Source organism: Hyperolius riggenbachi, chromosome 8 (genome assembly GCF_040937935.1).
Source record: "Hyperolius riggenbachi isolate aHypRig1 chromosome 8, aHypRig1.pri, whole genome shotgun sequence".
Taxonomy (NCBI): domain Eukaryota; kingdom Metazoa; phylum Chordata; class Amphibia; order Anura; family Hyperoliidae; genus Hyperolius; species Hyperolius riggenbachi.
In genome coordinates, this window is record NC_090653.1 from 246,010,066 (window position 1) to 246,032,341 (window position 22,276).

Consider the following 22,276-nt stretch of genomic DNA (forward strand, 5'->3'; position numbering starts at 1 on the left):
ATAGTTAAGTTGGGGGGGGGGAATCTTGGAGGACCCCTATAGGCTCTTGGACCATGGGGCAATTGTCCCCTTTACCTCTGGCTATACATATTGAGGGAACATTTAGCTACTTATACTGTGGCTATCTATACTGGGGCTACCTAACAGTGGGGGTTATCTGTAGCTCTATATACTAGAGGGCTACCTGGAACTGTTGGGGGTATTGCTAGCTTCCTATACTGGAGGGCTACCTGGGGCGAGAAGTGTCTCAAGTTCCATACGTATCTGGGGCTTCCTTATGACCTGTTAAGGCTGCTTGCCCCTCCTGTCACCTGCAATTGTCCCCGAAAGCCTGGCCGAGTCACACATGCGTGGCCAGGCACACTCCCGCGCCATGCTCCAGTCTATGGGAGAGATCTGTGCAGAATCGCTCCCAGGGACAGGATCGTGGCAGGGGAGTACGCCGGGCCGCACATAAGCGACGGAGCGCAACTCAGCCAGGCTTTCAGGGACAATTGCCCAGGGAAAGTCACCCTCCAGCCCAGGGAGATGGCGAGGGAAGAGCAGCCTTAACGGGGCTTAAAGAGGAACTCAAGTGAAAATAAATAAAAAAGTGCTTCATTTTTACAAAAATTTTGTATAAATGATTTAGTCAGTGTTTGCCCAGTGCAAAATGTTTCCTCTCCCTGATTTACATTCTGACATTTTATCACATGGTGATATTTTTACTGCCAGTGAAAGTAGCTGCTGCTTTCCCACCCCACCCCGATGATCCGTTTGTGAAAAGGCATAGATTTCTCATGGGAAAGGGGGTATGAGCTACTGATTGGGATAAAGTCCAAGTCTTGGATACGGTTTATGTACCAGAGCTGTTGATTGATTTACTTTAAAGAAGCTCCAGGTAAGTATTGTACCAGAGACACGTCTCCTCTCTGGTATTCTTTATAAACGTGCATGGCTGTTTTTTTTTTCTTTATTCCCCTTCAAACCGGTAGGTGGTCACTGCGGTATAGAAGCTGTAGAATTCTCTGCTCGTCAGTGGCTGGCACTGGTGGTGGAGTCATGTGACTCTGTGGGAGCTTCCGCTCTTCACTGGTTGCTATGGGAGGCCCTAGAAACCGGAAGCGTCCGCAGCACCACGTGGGTGGAACATGGCGGATAAGAGACCCCGGCTGGAGCAGGTAAGGTGTGCAATGAATGTAGCACAGCTCGTCCGAGCACTGAGGCTGGGAAGAGTGTTGGGGAATAAAGTATTGTGTGCGGCTGGTGTTTCACAATTAAATGCATTAACCAGCCATTCAGTGCAAAACACCGAGGAGTCATACCCCCTGTCATTCAATCCAGTGCTACCTAGCTTAGCCCTTCCAGCTCAGGCAGCTGTTACCCTGCAATGAGGAACAGAGTTGAGGAAACGTCATCTGTGCAGGTGGCAGACAGTGGCGTAGCTAAGGAGCAGTGGGCCCCGATGCAAGTTTTACACTGCCCCCCCCCCCCCCCCCCCCAAGCCGTCTATATGTGATAATTAATACGGCGCACCAAAACCTGCCAAGGGCAACTACAGTGTCAGAGGTGCAAGAAAAGGATAGGAAACAGTTTGATAAGGATTACCACTATTCAAAGTATCTATAGAAGTGATTATTATGAGCACAGGACTAATAGAGAGCTAATACTGTAGTTGAGGGAGGGCCCTTTGGGGCCCCTCTGGCCCAAGGGCCCCGATGCGGTCGCTACCTCTGCAACCCCTATTGCTACGCCCCTGGTGGCAGATTATTTTATGTCAGTACAAGGCTTAAACTAAGATCATCTAAAAAAAAAAAAAAAAAAGTTAAGTTACAAGATGGATGTGGAATCAGCTCCTCTGCTCACATATAGAACTACTGTACATATGTACTGTAATTAGGCAGGGTTCACGCTCATTAACTAGTTGAATGCGGCGGCAGCCCCAGGACCGCCTAACGCCAATTGGTGTGCAGTCCTGGGGGCGTGTTTTGCAGGATATCGCGTGAACTGATGCGCGTGCATTTTCACTTGGAACGACAGAGCTCCACTCCTTCATCAATATCCCAGCAGGAGACTGTTAGACGGCAAAACCGCCGTCTATTTACATTGTACAACGCTGCAATCTAAGGCAGTGCTGTACTGGGGAAAGCCGTGACACTCGGCTGTCAACCTGGGAGGCTCAGAGAGCGATCAGCTCTCATAGGCTGATGTCTACGAGAGCCTATTGCCGGGATTGGCTGCCAGTGGGAGGGAGGCTGGGGAATAAAATACATTTAAAAAAATGCAAACATGTATACAAAAAAATAAACACAGGAGCAGTGATCAGAGCCCGCTAACAGAAAGCTTTGTTGGTGGGCAGAAAAAGCGGAGCAGTGCTTTTCAGTGCTGCTAGATTTGGGCGCAGCAGCCGGCGCCTCCATAGACTACAATAGGAATCATTCCTATTGCAGCGCTCAGTGAGTAACGTCAGCTCAGTCAGAGGACGGAGCCGAGGTTGCTTAAAAACATAATAATTCGGCCTCCAGAAATTGCTGGAAGCCGAAATATTTCATTCCCCCACTATCCATGGCGGCCTGGAGGGGGAATAGTAATTAAATTGGCCGGACTTGTGCAGAAGCAGGATCAGCCATATAACAGCTGGATCCTGCGCCTAAGTCTACCGGCGCCGATTTCAAATGTACTCAGAAAAAGGTGGTGGGATCTCTTGTGTTCTGAGTTGTATGGCCCTGCAGCAAGCCCTTCAAGCTGCAGTGGCCTGAATTCTAAACAATATCCTGGTCACTAGAGGGTTAACAATGGTTAATTTGCATATATTCAGCAGTGTTGCACTGGGAGACATCTCAAGCTCACTCCAACCTGAATTATCGCAAATTCTTTCTGTTTTAAGAAAGCAAACTTTTGTTTCACTAGAGAGTGTAAGCCTACGGTCCTTAAAGCCAATGGGTACCAATTTAAAAATAAAAAAGTCAGATACTCACCTAAGGAGAGGGAAGGCTCACACCTAATGAGCCTTCCCTCTCCTCTCCCGGTGCCCTCGGTGCTGCGCTGGCTCCCCCGTTCGCGTCCGCAGGTACTTCGGAGGTCTTCGTGAGCACTCAGGCTTCCGAACACGGGCCGCTCCATACTGCGCACGCGCGAGTGCGTCATAGAGGGCACTCGCGCATGCGTAGTATGGAGTGGCCCGTCTTCAGGAGCCCGAGTGCTCCCGAAGGCTTCCGAAAGCTCCCTTCGCCTGCGGAAGTGGCAGTATTCGACCGAACTGGTCGAATACTGCTACGGGGGATCCTGCGCGGGACCGGGCACAGGGAGAGGAGTGGGAAGGCTCATTAGGACCGAGCCGTCCCTCTCCTTAGGTGAGTATCTGACTTTTTTATTTTTAAATGGGTAAACATTCACTTTAAAGAGAACCTGTAGCAAAAAAAAGTTCCCCTGGGGGTTACTCACTGCGGTCGGGGAAAACCTCAGGGTCCCAATGAGGCTTCCCCCTCCTCTGTAACTGCAGGCAATCTAGCGCTGGCTTCCCTGAAGTCTCCAGTAATTCAGGCTTGACGAGCTACATTTACCTTCCCTAGCTCCAGCGAGGGCGCTGTTGCAGTTCTCAGCACAGAGATACGTGGAAATAGCCGATATCCGTCGGGTCCACTCTACTACGCAGGAGCAGGAGACTTGCTCCTGCGCAGTAGAGCGGCCTGACAGCGATCGGCTATTTCCACGTATCTCCGAGCGGGGAGCCGATACTGCGCCAGCGCTGGAGCCGGGAAGGTGAATATTTACATCCCCGCTGTTCAGAGGGCAAGAGAGAGACCGCAGTGGGACACAGGAGGATGGGGGAAGCCTCGATAGGATCCGGAGGCTACCCCCTACCGAGGTGAGTACCCCCCAGGGGAACTTTTTGCCATTACAGGTTTTCTTTAAGTGCTTAAATTATCATGTGCAATATGCAATTTTTCTGAAATCGTAATCGCCACACAATGTTTTTCGGAGCTAGTATATTTAAGGTGAGCCGGCATGAAAGAGCATAGGGAACTGTTCTTTAATCACAGCAATGTCCACAAATTGAAACATTCTAACCGGTCTGAAACCTAGCAGTCCGACAGGGCACTGTCCTCTCAATCACGTTAGTGGAATTTCCCTATGGACTTTCTCATTGGCTCACCTCATCCATACTAGCGCCATGTTTCTATGGCATTGCATTGTTTTTTTTTATTCATATAGGAATTTGTGTTCACTATTTTTCAGCTTTTGGGCAGCAGGTTTGCTTATTTTTTTTTCGTGTATGATTTATGTTTGAATGCAAGTTAATGAGAACACAGAAAATTTGCATTTTGACCCCCAAAAATGCATGCAATTTTGATGTTAGATGGATTTTCTTGAAAATAAACTTAATTGGTGTGTAGTGGGAAATTTTGAACAGAAATCACAATAATGTGCATGAAAGTTTGTCTAAAAAATGCAAAAAGTTCAAATGCAGAATCTAGTATGCAGAAAAGTACATGCATAAAATGCTAGGAGAAATTCTGTATGAAGCTCACAAAGTGCTTCACTGTAATAGGCAGAGTTTCTTAGTCCACTCAGCAGAGTTTTTGTGCTCACTTTAACTTTAGTGAATGTTTCTGCTTATTTTCTCTTCCTGTTTTATTATTCCAGGGATCTGACAAGAAGATAGACTGGAGGAAGGAAAAAGAGAAAAGTAAGAGATCTCATACCCTGACCAGCTGAGGCTAACGCTGTTACCGTCATGATTATAATGCCTTTGTTGATGTTTTGCACAGGGAAAGAAGAACGTAAAAAATGGAGAGAGGCAAAAATGCTGAGGAAGCTGGAGAAAGCGCAGTTACAGAAACAACAGGAAGAGAGAGAAGCAGAGGAAAAAGAGAAGAAAAAGACAGGAAATGGTGTGTATTTTCTATAGACAGCCTAATGAATTTTATTTTTGTCCAAAATCCTAGGTTTAGACCTGTTGCATACGTATCTTGCAAAAATAAACTCAGACATGTTCTTCTCTAAAACTATTAAATGCTTGTATTATAATGATTATACATTTATGTAGCAATAACATTATCAACAGACGACAAATAACATCTGTATCGCACTTTTCTCTTGGCGGACTCAATGTGCTAGAGCTGCAGCCACTAGGGCGTGCTGTATAGGCGGTAGCAGTGTTAGGGAGTCTAGCCCAAGGTCTCCTACTGAATAGTTGCTGACTTACTGAACAGGAAGAGCCAAGATTTAAACCCAGGTTGTGACAGAGGCAGAGCCCTTAAAGGATACCTGAGGTGACATGATGAGATAGACATGGGAATGTACAGTGCCTAGCACACTAATAACTATGCTGTGTTCCTTTTTCTTTCTCTGCCTGTAAGAGTTAAATATCAGGTATGTAAGTGGCTAACTCAGACAGGAAGTGACTACAGTGTGACCCTAACTGATAAGAAATTAACTATAAAACACTTTCCTAGCAGAAAATGGCTTCTGGGAGCTGGAAAGATATAAAAAGGGTCAACAGTTCATAGATTTTAGCTTCGGCATACTTCAATTAATGTGTCATTGAGCAAAAACAATAAAACAGTTAAAACTTAAAAGTAGATTTAAACCTAAAATAAAACTGGAATATCTTAAAAAGTCATTTTTAGGAGAAGGAAGATAGATACAATAGTTTATTTCATTAGTTTATGTTCACCTCGGGTCTCCTTTAACCAGTATACCATGCAGCCACTATCCAGCCTCTAAACAGCACTTTATAAAGTTCAACTGTTGTGAACTGTCTGTCATCATAGTATGATGTTGTACCATATTATTTAAGTTATATAGCTCTGACATCTTCTGCAACACTTTACAGAGTACATAGTACACAGAATGTCCACCAGAGGAGCTCACAATCTAATCCCACCATATTCATAGGCTAATGTCCTACCATATTATAATATATTCATAAAGCTGTATTCTAGTGATGAGCTTGTGACATCCATTAAAATAAGGAAAGAGCAAAGGTATTCCAAGAGTGTGCAAAATAAGGTATTTTGCACACTGTGTATCTCTTATTTCTGCTGTGTGCCAATCTTTAAAGTGTACTTGAGATGACTTATGACATGATGAGATAGGCGTGATGTGTATAAGCAGTGGTGAGAACACAGACATCTGTGCTGTGCTCCTTTTACTTTTTTTTCCCTGCCTGAAAGAGTTAATATTCAGCTATGGAACTGACCGTTTTCCTCAGTGGGGACCCAGGACCCAGTCAGCCTCACTGATAACAGATAACTGATATTTGTGCCATTGCTGTGACTTAGACAAATTAGAGAGTGAACAGTCACCCTGGAACGAAAAAATACAGACACACCGGGAGCCAAAATGGTGCAGGACGTCACAAATGATAGAAGAAACAAATAAAATATGAACATAGGGTACTCACAAAGGGAGGTTGCAAAGGAGCAATCATACACTGCAGGCAGGCAGGTGTAGATCAACAAACCTGACGCCACTCAAGGGTCCAGGCTAGCCGGAGATGGTCGCACTTTGTGAGAAAAAGGCCCTAGGGTATTCCCTACCCTGAGCCATGGGGGAGGGGGGGGGGTATACAATGCACAACAGGATAAAAAAACTCCCAGAGAATGATAAAATGAACAATAAAATAAATAAAGTGTGAGGTGGCTTGCCTCAATGGAGACACGTTCATATAAAATGAACTTTAATAGCACTGGCAATGCGTTTTGTGGGTCCCTGCCCACTTCCTCAGGCCAAATCAAGTGCCTCCCTGTGTTAAGAGCCAAGGTTTGAGTGCCTGTTTCACTATGTTTCTTTCCATAGGCCGTGACTACACAGTCAGTGTGGCTTTACCAGGGTCCATCTTGGACAATGCCCAGTCCCCTGAATTACGGACATATTTGGCCGGACAGATTGCACGAGCCTGCGCCATCTTCTGTGTGGACGAGATTGTGATATTTGATGAGACAGGAGAAGGGTCAAAGTATGTGCTGTGCGCGGCTTTCTTAGTTGTTTATCACGCTTGGCTTTGTCTATTTCTCTCTACTTATGCTTTGTATATTACAGGAGTGTGGAGGGGAGTTTTGAAGGTGTGGGGAAGAAAGGACAGGCTTGTGTGCAGCTAGCGAGAATCCTGCAGTATCTGGAGTGTCCACAGTAAGTATAGGCATGTCAAGGATGGCTACAGCTCCTCATCCCCTCACCATACGACAGAACCTACCGCTTGGCAGAGAGCACAGCTATTATGGCCTCAATTCATAAAGCATTACCGCATGCGGTAATGCTGAAAACAGCTGACTTTCCCGAGCACTTAGCAAAGTGTCAATTCATAAAGGCTGTTACCGCATGAAAAGCTGACATTACCAACCAGGGAGATAAATTACCGACTTGGCTGTAGTTACCTCCAACACATGTCAGTAAATGTCAATTCATAAAGCCTTCAACAAGCGGTAAGCCTGACAATAGTTACCGACACCTCTGGTGAGGTCTTAACAACTTAACAAGTTAGGACACCTCTGCTGAGGTGTTAACAATGCAAAGTGCAGGGAGCCGAAGTCGGTGTGAGTCATCTGTGCAGGCAGGGAAAGTCTGTGTGAGTCATCTGTGCAGGCAGGGAAAGTCTGAGTGAGTCATCTGTGCAGGCAGGGAAAGTCTGTGTGAGTCATCTGTGCAGGCAGGGAAAGTCTGAGTGAGTCATCTGTGCAGGCAGGGAAAGTCTGAGTGAGTCATCTGTGCAGTGCAAAAGAGAGAATCGCCACACTGCTCTACTCTACCGCTCAAAGGGCTGCAGTAATTTACCGACCTTCAACGGCAGCTGGGAAATCTTTATGAATTAGCACACAGACCGGGAAAATACAGAGTGCGGTATTTTCCCGACAAGATTTTTTTATTTATCGCACTGCTTTTTATGAATCGAGGCCATATATCTCTGCAAACATTGAAGGGAATCTACCCAACATTATGACAAAAGATCATTTCAGATGAAAAATGTCTTCAATGTTTCAATTGCTTTATAAATGGACCCCTTGTCCATTTATCTTCTGCACCTCTAAACATATGCTTGTTGCCTTATATAACCAAGGACCGCAGTTTCTCTTGTCTATGTTGGGGCTTGCATATTAGAAGTGTGAACTAAAGAAAAGACAACCTGGTGGATTAAAAGGGCCAGAGCTGCAGCCCCCAGGGTACACAGTAGGCAGTAGCAGTGTTACGGAGTCTGGCCCAAGGACTCCTTACTGAATAGGTTCTGAAGGAGATGAGATTTGAACCCATGTCTCCTATGTCATAGGCAGAGCCCTTAACTAGTACACTATCCAGCCACTGCTTTAATTGCTATCATCTGTAGACCTTCCCACCCGGCTACCTATCTGCCAACCCTGCCACCTGGCTACCTATCTGCCCACCCCACTACCTATCTGCCTACCAGGCTACCTATCTGCCCACCCTGCCACCTGCCTACCTATCTGCCTACCCTCCCACCTGGCTACCTATCTGCCCACCTGGCTACCTATCTGCCAATCCGGCTACCTATCTGCCTACCCTCCCACCCGGCTACCTATCTGACCACCCTGCCACCTGGCTACCTATCTGCCCACCTGGCTACCTATCTGCCAATCCGGCTACCTATCTGCCTACCCTCCCACCCGGCTACCTATCTGCCCACTCTGCCACCTGGCTACCTATCTGCCCACCCAGCTACCTATCTGCCTACCCTCCCACCCGGCTACCTATCTGACCACCCTGCCTACCGGCTACCTATCTGCCCACCCGGCTACCTATCTGCCAATCCAGCTACCTATCTGCCTGCCCTCCCACCTGGCTACCTATCTGCCCACTCTGCCACCTGGCTACCTATCTGCCCACCTGGCTACCTATCTGCCCACCTGGCTACCTATCTGGCCACCCTCCCACCCGGCTATCTATCTGATGCTACCCATCTGCCCACCTGGCTACTTATCTGCCCACCCTTTCATCTGTCTGCCCACCTGTCTATCTGCCGCCCCCCCCCCTCCCCCCCGGCTATCTATTCTGCCCACTCTCCCACCCCCACCAGGCTATCTATCCATCCATCTATAGTTACATAGTTATTTGGGTTGAAAAAAGACATACGTCCATTGAGTTCAACCAGAGAAAAAAATACAACACCAGCCTGCTCCCTCACATATCCCTGTTGATCCAGAGGAGGGCGAAAAACCCTTACAAGGCATGGTCCAATTAGCCCCAAAAGTGAAAAAATTCCTTCCCGACTCCAGATGGCAATCAGATAAAATCCCTGGATTAACATCATTGGGCATTACCTAGTAATTATAGCCATGGATGTCTTTCAACGCAAGAAAAGCATCTAAGCCCCCTTTAAATGCAGGTATAGAATTTGCCATAACTACTTTCTGTGGCAATGCATTCCACATCTTAATCACTATTACTGTAAGGAACCCTTTCCTAAATAAATGGCTAAAACGTTTTTCCTCCATGCGCAGATCATGTCTTCTAGTCCTTTGAGAAGGCCTAGGGACAAAAAGCTCATCCGCCAAGCTTTTATATCGCCCTCTGACGTATTTATACATGTTAATTAGATCCCCTCTAAGGCGTCTTTTCTCTAGACTAAATAAACCCGGTTTATCTAACCTTTCTTGGTAATTGAGACCTTCCATCCCACGTATCAATTTTGTTGCTCGTCTCTGCACCTGCTCTAAAACTGCAATATCTTTCCTGTGGTGCCCAGAAGTGAATTCCATATTCCAGATGTGGCCTTACTAGAGAGTTAAACAGGCAATATTATGCTAGCATCTTGAGTTTTTATTTCCCTTTTCTCCCTATCTGCCCACCCTCCCACTCTCACCAGGCTATCTATTTGCCCACCCCTACCAGGAAATCATCCACCCACCCACACTCCCTACCTACCTGGCAATTGTTTAGCCCACCCACCTTGAGTGTTCAGGCACGGGGACATACCGGAGGACATTGACCCGAACCGATCAAGTAAGCACCATGTTCAGTCGGTATTGGTAAGCACTGACATCTTCTACAGCACTTTACAGAGTACAAAGTCGTGTCACTGACTGTCCTTAGAGGAGCTCACAATCTAATCCTACCATAGTCTAATGTCCTACCATATTATTATTGTCTCTTTATATATCACTGACATCTTCTGCAGCACTTTACAAAGTGCATAGTCATGTCACTGACTGTCCTCAGAGGAGTTTACAGTCTAATCCTACCATAGTGTAATGTCCTACCATATTATGATGTATTTATATAGCACTGACATCTTCTGCAGCACTTTACAGAGTACATAGTTATGTCACTGGCTGTCCTCAGAGGAGCTCACAATATAATCTCTGCTATATGTATAGTAAGTAGGACATCATTTTTTTATTAGGAGAGGGGGCTTAATTCATAGTTTCCTGTTGATGTCCACTGTCAGTGAATTACTAACTGCTGCTAAGTTCATGTACTTTTGGCCCTGCTCATGGCCCATTACTGCGCCCACTTTCCAGTGCATGGACAAGCCAATTTTTTGCCGCGGCGCGTGCGCCTACCCCTGCGGTGGATCTAGCACTTGTGTACAACCTGCGGGAAAAAAAAAAATCTTGGAGCCACCCAACAATCCACTGCCTTATCTTCGCAGTGCACCTCCTGCCTCCTGGCTCACTCACCCTCTGTACTAGGTTCGAGTCAGGTAGTCTAGATTGCAGACTGCACCATCTTTGCCTAGATTCATTTGCATTTGCTCCGGTCAGCTCCACACTTCAGTCAGAAACATCTGATTTGCATGCTTGTTCAGGGTCTATAGCTAAATGTATTAGAGGCAGAGAAATTAGCCTCTCACTGATCATCTCATGTGACCTCTTCTCCCACCCTCCCTTACCAAAACTCCTGAAATCCAGCCAGGGGAGCCAAGCCAGGCTTATCAATCTATGATCGGTGCTAATTGTTTTGATAGACAACTGTTTGTATGTTTAAGCGGATCTGAACTCTTGCACAGGACAAGGAGAACACAGAGAAATCCACATGTGTCCATCCTGTGTGTTTATAGAGAACAACATGTTTAAACGGGCACTACAGCGAAAAACTGTAAAATTTAAAATATGTGCAAACATATACAAATAAGAAGTACATTTTTCCCAGAGTAAAATGAGCCATAAATTACTTTTCTCCTATAATGCTGTCACTTACAGTAGGCAGTAGAAATCTGACAGAAGTGACAGGTTTTGGACTAGCTCATCTCCTCATAGGGGATTCTCAGCAAGGCTTTTATTCTTTATTATTATTATTTTTATTATTATTGATTTATAAAGCGCCAACATATTCCGTGGCGCTGTACAAAGTAAGAAACAAACATGGGGTACATAATACAGACAATGGTGTACACTAATGTACAAGATACATAATTAGTGACAAAATACAAAAAATGATACAGCATACAGAATACAGAATTGGTAATGACAGTGATAAAAGTAACATGATGAATAAAATGTATAATGTTTTCCATGACACAAAAGGAGGAGAGAGCCCTGCCCTTGCAAGCTTACACTCTAAAGGGAATGGGGGGAAACAAGAGGAGCGGCAGTTATAAATATATTCCCTAAAAAGGATTTAAAGGGAAGGTCCAAGCAAAAAAAAAAAAAAAAAATGAGTTTCACTTACCTGGGGCTTCTACCAGCCCCATGCAGCCATCCTGTGCCCTCATAGTCACTCACTGCTGCTCCAGTCCCCCGCTGGCAGCTTTCTGACCTCGGAGGTCAGGGCCACATTGCGTACATTTTTACACATTCCAGCTAGTGCAGGAACAAAAATTTACGCGTTGCACCACTAACGCGTAAAAATGTATGTGTTAATGTTCCTGCACTAGCGGGAATGTGTGAAAATGTACGCAATTTGGCCCTGACCTCCGAGGTCAGAAAGCTGCCAGCGGGGAACTGGAGCAGCAGTGAGTGACTACGAGGGCACAGGATGGCTGCATGGGGCTGGTAGAAGCCCCAGGTAAGTGAAACTCATTTTTTTTTTTGCTTGGACCTTCCCTTTAAACAATGATGGAATGGGCTTCCCTGCTCCCTACACAGTTTTTTGTCAGTTGGACAGAGCAACTCCCATTCAGTGCTTTTGAAAATAAATATATCCCTGAGAATCCCCCATGAAGAGATGGACTAGTACAAAACCTGTAGCTTCTGTCAGATTTCTACTAACTACTGTAAGTGACAGCAACATGGAGAAAAGTCATTTATAGCTCATTTTACTCTGGAAAAAATGTACTTCTTGATTGTGTATGTTTGCGCATTTTTTAAATTTTACAGTTTTTCGCTGTAGTGCAGCTTTAATTCTCCCTTCTCAGCAAGAAATGAGCTAGTGTAATTTGAGCTCCCAGCTGTCTGCCTAGTTGAGAGCTAATTTGTAAAAACAGGAGGTTAACCATTTCTGTGCTCTCAGCAAACCAGGAAGTAACTACACTGCAGCATCTCTGAAGACACTCTATGAGCTGTAACAAAGAAATGTTTTTCTTTAAAGGTTATTATGCTGTTGCTTATCTTTTAGAGCAGAGAGGAAGTTCTGAGTTCAGGTCTGCTTTAACTCTCACATTTATGTTTTATCACCTTTCTATTAGGTACTCACATTTGTACAGGGCCACTGTAGAAGTTGACGCAAGAATAATAATGAATAGCTGCTGTTTGCACATGATAGATACGGTCATTTGTCTTGTTTTGCTCCTCTGCAGGTACCTAAGAAAATCTTTCTTCCCGAAACACCCCGACTTGCAGTTTGCAGGTAATTTTAAGTGTGGATTGTGCAGTATTATAATCCTATTATAGAACTAGTAATAAGAATATCTTCTTTGGTGCTGAACTGTGTAGGACTGCTGAACCCCTTGGACAGCCCTCACCATGTGAGAATAGATGAAGAGTCAGCGTACAGAGAGGGAGTCGTCTTAGATCGCCCCTCTAAGCCCGGAAAAGGCTCATTCGTTAACTGCGGCATGCGCAAGGTATTCATTACACTGTCCGTCTGTGATTTGGAAATGCTGATATTGTTGCCTAGTTCCATACGCTGCAGTCTGATCGATAAAATTCTGGAGGAAGCCAATGCTAAAGCATTTCTTACTGCAGCCAATCATATTTATTATCATCTAATACTAAATGACTGGGGGACATTGTTGTCTATAATGGCTTCTCTTCTTGCCATAGGAGGTGCAGATAAACAAGCAGCTGCAATCAGGACTCAGAGTGACAGTACAGCTACATGAAGACAGGCCAGGTATGATATCACAGCAGCCACTATGCTCTGCTATACATCAGGGAAGGCTGTGATTGGTGGGTTAGCGCATTATGTGCCATATATAGCATTCTATGAAGAGCACACTCATTTTGTCTGTTTTCCGGTTGGAAAAATGTAACTCATAGATACAACTGTCTCATTTAAAGAGCAACTCCAGTGAAAATAATGTTATAAAAAAGTACTTCATTTTTACAATAATTATGTATACATGATTTAGTCAGTGTTTGCCCATTGTAAAATGTTTCCTCTCCCTGATTTACATTCTGACATTTATCACATGGTGACATTTTTACTGCTGGCAGGTGATGTTAGTGGAAGGAGATGCTGCTTGCTTTTTTTTTTGGGCAGTTGAAAACAGCTGTTGTTATCTCCCACAATGCAACAAGGCTCACAGACAGGAAACTGTCAGGACCATGGTCCTGACATCACACTGTGGTAGAGGTGTTAACACAATATCAGCCATACAGAGCCCCCTGATGATCCGTTTGTGAAACGGAAAAGATTTCTCATGGGAAACGGGATATCAGCTACTGATTGGGAGGAAGTTCAATTCTTGGTTACGGTTTCTCTTTTGAGAAGTTGGATTATACTCCCAAAACTGAAATGTCAGTAACTACCCTTATATACATTAAAGAACATTTGAAAGCATTCCCTCTGTGTAAAAATGTTTACTTTCACTCTAGAGAGCAGTACAGGCTTGCTTATCTCTGGCTAATTGGCAAATGTAATCACTATCGGCCAGAAGACACACTCTGCCTGTGTCTTGATTCTGCTCCCTCCTCCATCTCTATGCTGAATAGACACATTGCCCTGGCAACAGCTGAGTCACTTCAGCAGAAAAGGGGGGGGGGGGGGCAGAATGAAGACGCAGGCTAGAGAGATTCTTGCTGATAATGATTATTTTTACCAATTAGCCAGAGATAAGCAGGTCTGTACTATTTTAAGAAGTGAAAAAAAAAAACATTTTCACATACTGGGAATGCTTGGAAATACTTTCAAGTGGTCTTTTATGTAACTAAGAGTAGTTTACTAAGATGTTAAGTTTTGGAAGTATAATCACATTTTTTTTATAGCAGACTTCCTTTAAATGGGGAAATTAAGTAAATGTGTTAATTTCTTTTGCAGATCACAAAGTGCGGAAAGGGATTGTGGTTTCGCCACAGCACCCCAGGACAGAGAGCGGCATCTACTGGGGGTACAGGGTGAGGCTGGCGTCCTGCCTCAGTGAGTAGCACCAGCCATTCGTGGTATGATCTGTGGTACTAGCTGGGATGATTGTTTAAACTGTTTTACCTTATTTTGACCAATCAGGTGCTGTTTTTACGGAATGTCCTTTTAAGGACGGGTATGACCTCACCGTCGGAACATCTGAGAGAGGAAGCAGTGTGGAAAGTGTTACTCTGCCAGCATTCAGGTGACTGCACCTAATATACTGCGCGTAAAAGCAAAAAAATAAAATAAAAAATAGTTCACTCTCTAAGCAGTTGCTCTCTAAGCAGTCACTCTCTTAGTGTGTTGCTCAGTTGGCCATGAAAAAAGAAGGGATAATTCAATTCACACTCCAGTGATTGGACAGCGTCTGTGTGCCACATGGCAGCTGTGGCATACCTCCAAATGGGGTTGGCCAGGCCACAACCGCTGTTCACACCAAAAATGTGATGACTCCACCCACTAAATCCAACACCCATGTGAACAAACGTTAAGTGACTCCATGGGGAAAAAAAGTACGGTAGTAATAAAAAGAAAAGCCTTCCTCCAATTTCTTAATTGACACTGCGGTCTTCTGCCTGTTTTATGTTCCCACAACGTATGCAAAAGTAATTATATATCTATTGTTGCTGGTGTGTAACAGTGCAGTAATTTTGTTGTCTTGATTGTTAGGCATGGACTTGTGATCTTCGGAGGTCTTCAAGGTCTGGAAGCCAGCGTAGAAAGTGACCAGAACCTGGACATTGAGGATCCCAGCGTGCTGTTCAACCATTATATCAACACGTGCCCCGGGCAGGGCAGTCGCACCATCAGAACAGAGGTTTGTGTCTGCAGCGTGGTCACTTGGTGCAGAAAGTGACTACTGAGCTTCACTGCAAGTTCAGACAGGTAGATTAGAAGTGGTTTTATAGTTCCTCAGTGTTTGGCAACTGAACAACAGGCAGTCCACCCCCATGTATTCTGTTCTACAGTTCAGCTGTAGATCTGCAGTAGTAGACCTGCACAGGGACATTAAGTAAACGGGATAGTACGAATGAAGAGGGGGTGGCTGGATGCGCTCATTGCTCGGCTGAACTGCTTTGGCAATACAATCGGCCTGAGGAAGTGGGCTCATACCCACGAAATGCATTGCCAGTGCATAATAGATTTGTATGTTATATGAAGCTGTCATTTTTTAGGTAAGCCACCTCTTCTTTTTCATTTTAGTTGTCTATAACTTTTTATAGTTTTATACACCTCTGGGTGCCTCCTCCTCTTAATACCCCCCCCCCCCCCCCCCCAATATTGACAGGCATATGTGTTTTATGGAAAATGACTGCTACCTGATCCTCATAGTTTGTCAAAATCTTGACAGATATCTGTGATTTGCTCCCAAATGCATCCTTAACCACTTGAGGACCACAGTGCTAAACCCTCCTAAAGACCAGGCCTTTTTTCAATAAAATGGGCACTGCAGCTTTAAGGCCTAGCTGCAGGGCCGCACAACACAGCACACGAGTGATTTCCTCCCCCCCCCCTTCCTTTTCTCCCCACCAACAGAGTTCTCTGTTGGTGGGGTCTGATCCCCCCCACCCCCCCCAGTTGTTTGTTTTTTAAACAAATACTTATTTGTATTTATTTTTATTAAAAATGTCTATTTTTTTATTTGTTTTTTCCCCTCTCCCTCCCGCCCACCCCCCACCAGCCAATCTCGGCGATCGACTGTCATAGGCTTCTGCCTATGAGAGCTGATCGTTCTTTGTCCCCCAGGGGGACAGCCGTGTGACACTGATCGCAGCGCTGTACTGTGTAAATAGACGGCGATTGCGCCGTCTGTCTCCCGAGCGGCAATAGCCGCTCGGAGACTGAAGACTGGGCGGAGCTCTGCCCCCCCCGAGAAGGAGATGCGCGCGCAGTCTCCCTCAGTAGCCGGCTCCAGGACCTGACGCCAATTGGCGTTAGGCGGTCCTGGGGCTGCCGCCGCGTTCACGCCCCTTGGCGTGACGCGGTCGTTGGGTAGTTAAAGCACACCTAAAATGAGAGGCATATGGAGGCTGACTGTATTTATTTCCTTTTAAACTATGCAAATTGCCTGGCTGCCCTGCTGATCCTCTGTCTCCAATACATTTAGCCATAGACCCTGAACAAGCATGCAAATCAGATGTTTTTGATGCTTGTTGCATCTGTGTGATTCAGACACTACTGATATCTGAAAGATGAGCAGGGCAGCCAGGCAACTGTTATTGTTTAAAGCGGACCTGAACTCAGAACTTCCTCTCTGATCTAAAAGATAAACAGCATAATAACCTGTAATATAAAAAAGCACCCCTGGGGGGTACTTACCTTTGGAGGGGGAATCCTCTGGATCCTATCGAGGCTTCCCCCGTCCTCCTGCGTCCCACGGTGGTCTCGCTGGGCCCCTCTGAACAGTGGCAATGTAAATATTGACCTTCCCGGCTCCAGCGCAAGCACAGTAGCGGCTCAGGATAAGGCGGAAATAGCCGATTACAGTCGGGTTCACGCTACTGCGCAGTAGTGTGGACCTGAATGGGATCGTCCATTTCCGCCTTAACCCTTCAGGGAGCCGCTACTGCGCCTGCGCTGGAGCAGGGAAGGTAAATATTGCAGGCCACAGCCTAACAAATTGTCGGCTGTGGCTTCGGAGGGGCCCAGCAAGACCACCATGGGTTGGAGGAGGACGGGGAAAGCCTCAATCGCATGCAGAGGCTATAATAGCTGAGTGAGTTGTGTGCCCTCCTACACTGCGCTCTGAGGCTGGAGCCTCTCTTGCCTCTGATCGGCCCTACTTGTCGTAATAGTACATGCGGTTGTACTCCCATCCACTGAGCCATGCACAAGGCGTCCTGTGAAGTGTGGCCATGCTTGTTCATGAATGGGAGCGCGGCCTATAACTTCCTGGGGGTCCCAGCGCTGGATCGGTGGTCTCGAGAAGGCTGTGGGGAGTCTCTGGAGGGCGAAGAGGTTTCCTTCTACCAAGGTAAGTATCCAGGGCTGTGGAGTCGTGGAGTCGGGCAATTTTGGGTGCCTGGAGTCTGAGTCGGGAAAAAATGCACCGACTCTGACTCCTAATGAATTTGTAACTGTAATCAAAATAGAAAATATGATAAAATGTTCTATTTCTCAGATAATAGTCATTAAAAATAATGTATATATACAGTATATATACAGTAATAGCTGTGCTTAGTCCACAAAAATGAAATAAACCAATCAAAATTAGTTACTTGTGCTGCTTCAATAAAGCAGTCACCGTATTTTTAAGGTACATATCTGATTGTGACTGTATATATGATGTGTACACAGGAATCTCTTATATATACTAAATAACATCTATGCTGTAAGAATAAAGCCTGATGTGTAGCTGTGTCACTAATAGAGATGGTCAATGAGATGGAAATAATTCTGCATTGATGCTGATTTATGCAAATGTATGCACTCCCTTTGCTGATGAAATCAAATCATTTGATATGTTGTTAAAATTTGGTTTGGTGACTACAAATTAAAGGGTACCTGAGACGGATGAAAAGTAAAGTTTTATACATACCTGGGGCTTCCTCCAGCCCCTTTCAGGCTAATCAGTCCCTCGCTGTCCTCCACCACCCGGATCTTCTGCTATGAGTCCTGGTAATTCAGCCAGTCAGCGCTGTCCGGCCGCATGCCGCTCCCACAGCCAGGAACATTCTGCACCTGCGCAATAGTGCTGCACAGGTGTAGTATGCTCCTGGCGGCGGAGTGTGTGCATGCGCACTACGCCTGACTGGCTCAAGTACCTGGACTCATAGCAGAAGATCCAGGTGGTGGAGGAGGACAGCGAGGGACTGATTATCCTGAAGGCGGCTGGAGGAATCCCCAGGTATGTATACAACTTTAATTTCATCTGTCTCAGGTTTACTTTGTTACACAGTAGTACTATACTCTACATATGCACTCCCCACAGAGCTGCAGGGAATCCACTGAGAATGCTGTGCACATTGAACACAGAGGTGTTGTCTGTTTACAATCTCCTCATTCCCCTGCAGAGTACCTGCACATCATTCTTATGCTGGATACACACTATGCGTTTCCGCGTGCGACGCGGCCGTCGATACGCGTCGATTCGATTATTTCCGAACATTTCCGAACGAATTTCGATGATTTTTAGGTCGAATGCCATGTAAAGTATGGCAAATCGACCTAATGATCCATCGAAGCTTGAATCGGACATGTCGGAAATAATCGAATCGACGCGTATCGACGGCCGCGTCGCACGCGGAAACGCATAGTGTGTATCCAGCATCACATGTACCCACACTTACATTGCCTAGGTCCTGATAGATGTTCTTTGTTCCGGTTTGTACCTTTTACAAGTACTCTTACCAAGGACTAGTTTTAGTCTAAAGGGAATAAATATAGTAGTCTACATATCCTTCTCACTTCAGTTGTCTTGTAAAATTCCTAAGCGTTGGCAGTTAAGAGACGAATTTCATGTTACATACTTTTAATCAACAAAATTGTAATATGCAAATTAGAGGAGTCGGAGTCGGTGGAATCCTAAACTGAGGAGTCGGAGTCGGTGGATTTTTGGACCGACTCCACAGCCCTGTAAGTATCTAACGTTTGCTTTTTTAAAGAATTACGTTTACTTTAAAGGTCAACTGTAGTGAGAAGAATATGGAGGATAGCCAGGCAACTGGTATTGCTGAGAAAAGGAAATAAATATGGCAGCCACTATATCCCTTTCACTACAGTTGTTTTTTAAAGGGAATTTGAAGTAAAAATAAACTTATGATATAATGATATGTATTTGTTTGATATGTATGATTTGTACAGCTAAGAACTAAAACATTAGATATGAGTCTAATATTGTTTCCAGTACAGGAAGAGTTAAGAAACTCCAGTTAACTATGCAAAAGAGCTTCACTGAGGTCTTCGACTTTGACTTTAAAAGTCGCAGAGAGCTGTGTCTTCTGAAGCTTATCATTTCAAGTGTCTGTTATGTCAAGTGTCACTGTACTTGTTTTTTATGCAGATGAAAGTTCAAAAGGTCATTAGCCTACGCTATGAAATCATTTAGAATGCTGAGTAGTTTGTAAACTGAAAATATTAGAGAATAATGCAGTGTTATAAAAAGAATATATATCTGAAAATAAAAATTAGACTATTTTCTTTGCTACTAATGCTCTATTAATTATCCGTACTACACAACCAATTCATTATATCATCATTTTTTCCCTTCAGTGTCACAGCATTATGAGCTAGTGCTGAACAAACCAATGCAGTGTTTTCTTTTATTTTTCTAAGCCTTTAGATATGTTCTTATATATTTATAAGTGTATTGTCCTTATATTCCCTTTTTACATTACAGGAAGCCATATTGATCTCACTGGCCTCACTGAAGCCCAGAATAGAAGCAGCAGCCCGCAAAGCTAAAGAGAGCTGAACGGATCATTCTGGGAACTCTTCAGCCTGTTTATGTGGCAGCCGAGTCCTGCAGAGGAAGAGCTCCGGAGAGAAGCAAAATGTTGGCTAAAATTCCCAGACACTATTGCTGTAATGCAGACCACATCAAGGAGGAGCAATAACCAGCCTTTCCCTACATCCATCTTTTTCAAAGAACTCTGAAATGTGATTGGGTTAGATACGGAATAAGAGAACCATCCATCATTTATTCCTACTTGTTTTATCCTTTAAACATTTACCGCTGCAGAAATTCCTCACGTCTGTCTACAAATCTCTCCAGCTATTTAACCAGTAATTCATGTTTTCATCAAATGTTTGTTTCACTGACAATTGCATAGACAATGGAGGCCGCTTTGGAGACAATAAAATAAAAGAAGCGTAGTGTATTGTACTCACTTTGCAGCAAGGGGTCCCTGGTTCATATCCCAGTCAGAGCACTATCTGCAAAGAGTTTGTATGTTTTCCCCAAGCCCTATTAACCAGGTGCTCAGCTCAGCTAATTCTGGTGAGCGCTGGGCTGTCATAGCTCTCTTCTCAGGGCTGCACATGGAGAGGAGGTGGGGCCAGCCAGCAGAGCAGTGAATAATAATTAAGGGGTGGGATTACACACAGCTTTCTGGTTCCGCATGTCAGCAGCCGATTGGGAGAGTGTGTGAGAAACATTGTCTCTTGAACAGTGCTGCTGTCCCCTAGAGTTTGCTACCTGAATTACCATCGTGCAATCCTGAATCATGTAATTCAGGTAGTAAACTCTAGGGTGCAGCAGTGCTGTTCACTGGTGCGCTGGACGATCTCTCTCAAACACTCCCCCTCTGCTGCTGACACACGGACTGGAGAGCTGCAAGTGTGTGCATCCTGCCTAATAATTATTTGTTTCTTTCCAGTCTGGCCCCGCCTCCTCTCCTGCATACCAGAGGTAAGGTGTGTGTTTCTCTGAATTATCATGTGTCAGAGCAGCAGAGCACACCGATACTCTGCAAGGGTACTGAGGTAGCACAGTCAATTGGGGGCCCTGGGCAATTTCCCAGTTTGCCCCTATGGAAGCAACTGCCCCTGTATTCCCCTGTCGCGCCCAATGCGGCTAATTTTTCATGCCAACCAGCTGGAAAAAGATTCTAGGGAGTACACTGACCTGTGTCTGGGTTTCCTCCGGGCACTCCAGTTTACTCCCACTTCCCAAAAACATACAAATACGTTAATTGGTTTCCCCTCCTCAAAATTAGTATTAGACTGCAATGGACATACGATTATAAAGTAGTAGGGATTTGGTTGTGAGTCCTTTGAGGTTGAGGTAGAAGGCTGACACGTGGAGCGGAGCATCGGGACGTCGGTACCGCCAGCAGGGGAGACATACTGTTGGGCTGTGATGCCCGAGATGCCATTTATCTTCACACTTACGTGAGTGCGCTGAAATTGCGCAGGCCATATCTTTTTAGCAAAACTGTATTACGCTATGTATGTTTTATATATCTTTTACATGTGTAACTGTAATTAAAAACGGAGTCATCCGGTTGTGAACAAAGGCAGTGTGGATACTGTGATTGGAGTTGGCCGCTCTAAGGCTAAGCGCTAGACCCACCTGGAGTGTGAGGTGGTGTCCATTTGGTGAGCTGCTAGTGTGGAGGGGTTAAGATACATCACGAGTGGTGCACAGCTATATCACATATGCACGTTTGGGTGGCGTGTGAACTTTGATACCTGAGATTGCAGTAATGCACTATGTGCGGTTTTTATCTGTGTTTAATTTCTAGATCTGAAGAGGAGCACTGTCACAATAACATTGACTTTGAGGGACAGTTATTGACATGACTGTGTACTCTCTTAACTCTTGTGTACTCTTAAAGCGATGCGGAAGACGTCAGTGCTATATAATTACTAAATAATGAGTATGAATGGGGATTACTTTTGATATTTATGAGCAGGACAGGTTCATTCTAACCCAGTTGAGAATCCTGCAGCGATGTACCGTCATTACAAGATCAGGCCACAGCCTTCAGAGGTCTTTTTAAGTGCAAGGCATCCCCTGCATGGCAGATGCACCGTCTGGTGTGAACCATGTTCGGGAGTTGGGATTGTGTCTATGAAAAAAACATGCCAACTATTAAATTATTTTGTTATATTTTGCCTGTGTCCTCATTGACTTAATTCTAGGATGGAATTTGGTTGTGTATGTAGGGTGATGCTAGTGACCATTCTGGCTGATGGTTTAGCAATCATTGCTGTATAGACACACTGCTCAGCTATTCAGCCATCAGTTTGTTTTATGCAGAGGGGTGTGGTCAAAGGAGGACCAGCAGGAGAGACAACCAATGGTGGGGACTTTAATAGAATAGAGCCAGTTGTTAGAGAGGCAATTGACATTCACTAATGTTGGAAGCAACACCTGTGCTCACACTAGCAT

General features: G+C 45.0%; 1 protein-coding gene across 1 annotated transcript; it reads left to right on the forward strand.

Moving 5' to 3' along the window:
• Positions 1-1,066: 1,066 nt before the first annotated feature.
• SPOUT1 (SPOUT domain containing methyltransferase 1) lies at positions 1,067-21,397 on the forward strand. Its single transcript, XM_068248510.1, has 12 exons — positions 1,067-1,160; positions 4,627-4,669; positions 4,752-4,874; positions 6,784-6,943; positions 7,027-7,116; positions 12,674-12,723; positions 12,810-12,940; positions 13,140-13,209; positions 14,356-14,454; positions 14,542-14,644; positions 15,112-15,259; positions 19,781-21,397. Exons 1-12 carry the CDS (start codon positions 1,131-1,133, stop codon positions 19,853-19,855), a joined length of 1,122 nt encoding a protein of 373 aa, XP_068104611.1. The 5' UTR covers positions 1,067-1,130; the 3' UTR covers positions 19,856-21,397.
• The last annotated feature ends 879 nt before the right edge of the window (positions 21,398-22,276 follow it).

What these genes read in the sequence shown, in the direction of transcription:
- SPOUT1 (XM_068248510.1), top strand. Translation starts at nt 1,131, where the DNA reads ATGGCGGATAAGAGACCCCGGCTGGAGCAG. An exon ending in GAGGAAGGAAAAAGAGAAAA is followed by an intron (nt 4,670 to 4,751) that starts GTAAGAGATCTC and finishes TGTTTTGCACAG; the next exon opens with GGAAAGAAGAACGTAAAAAA. An exon ending in TTAACTGCGGCATGCGCAAG is followed by an intron (nt 12,941 to 13,139) that starts GTATTCATTACA and finishes TTCTTGCCATAG; the next exon opens with GAGGTGCAGATAAACAAGCA.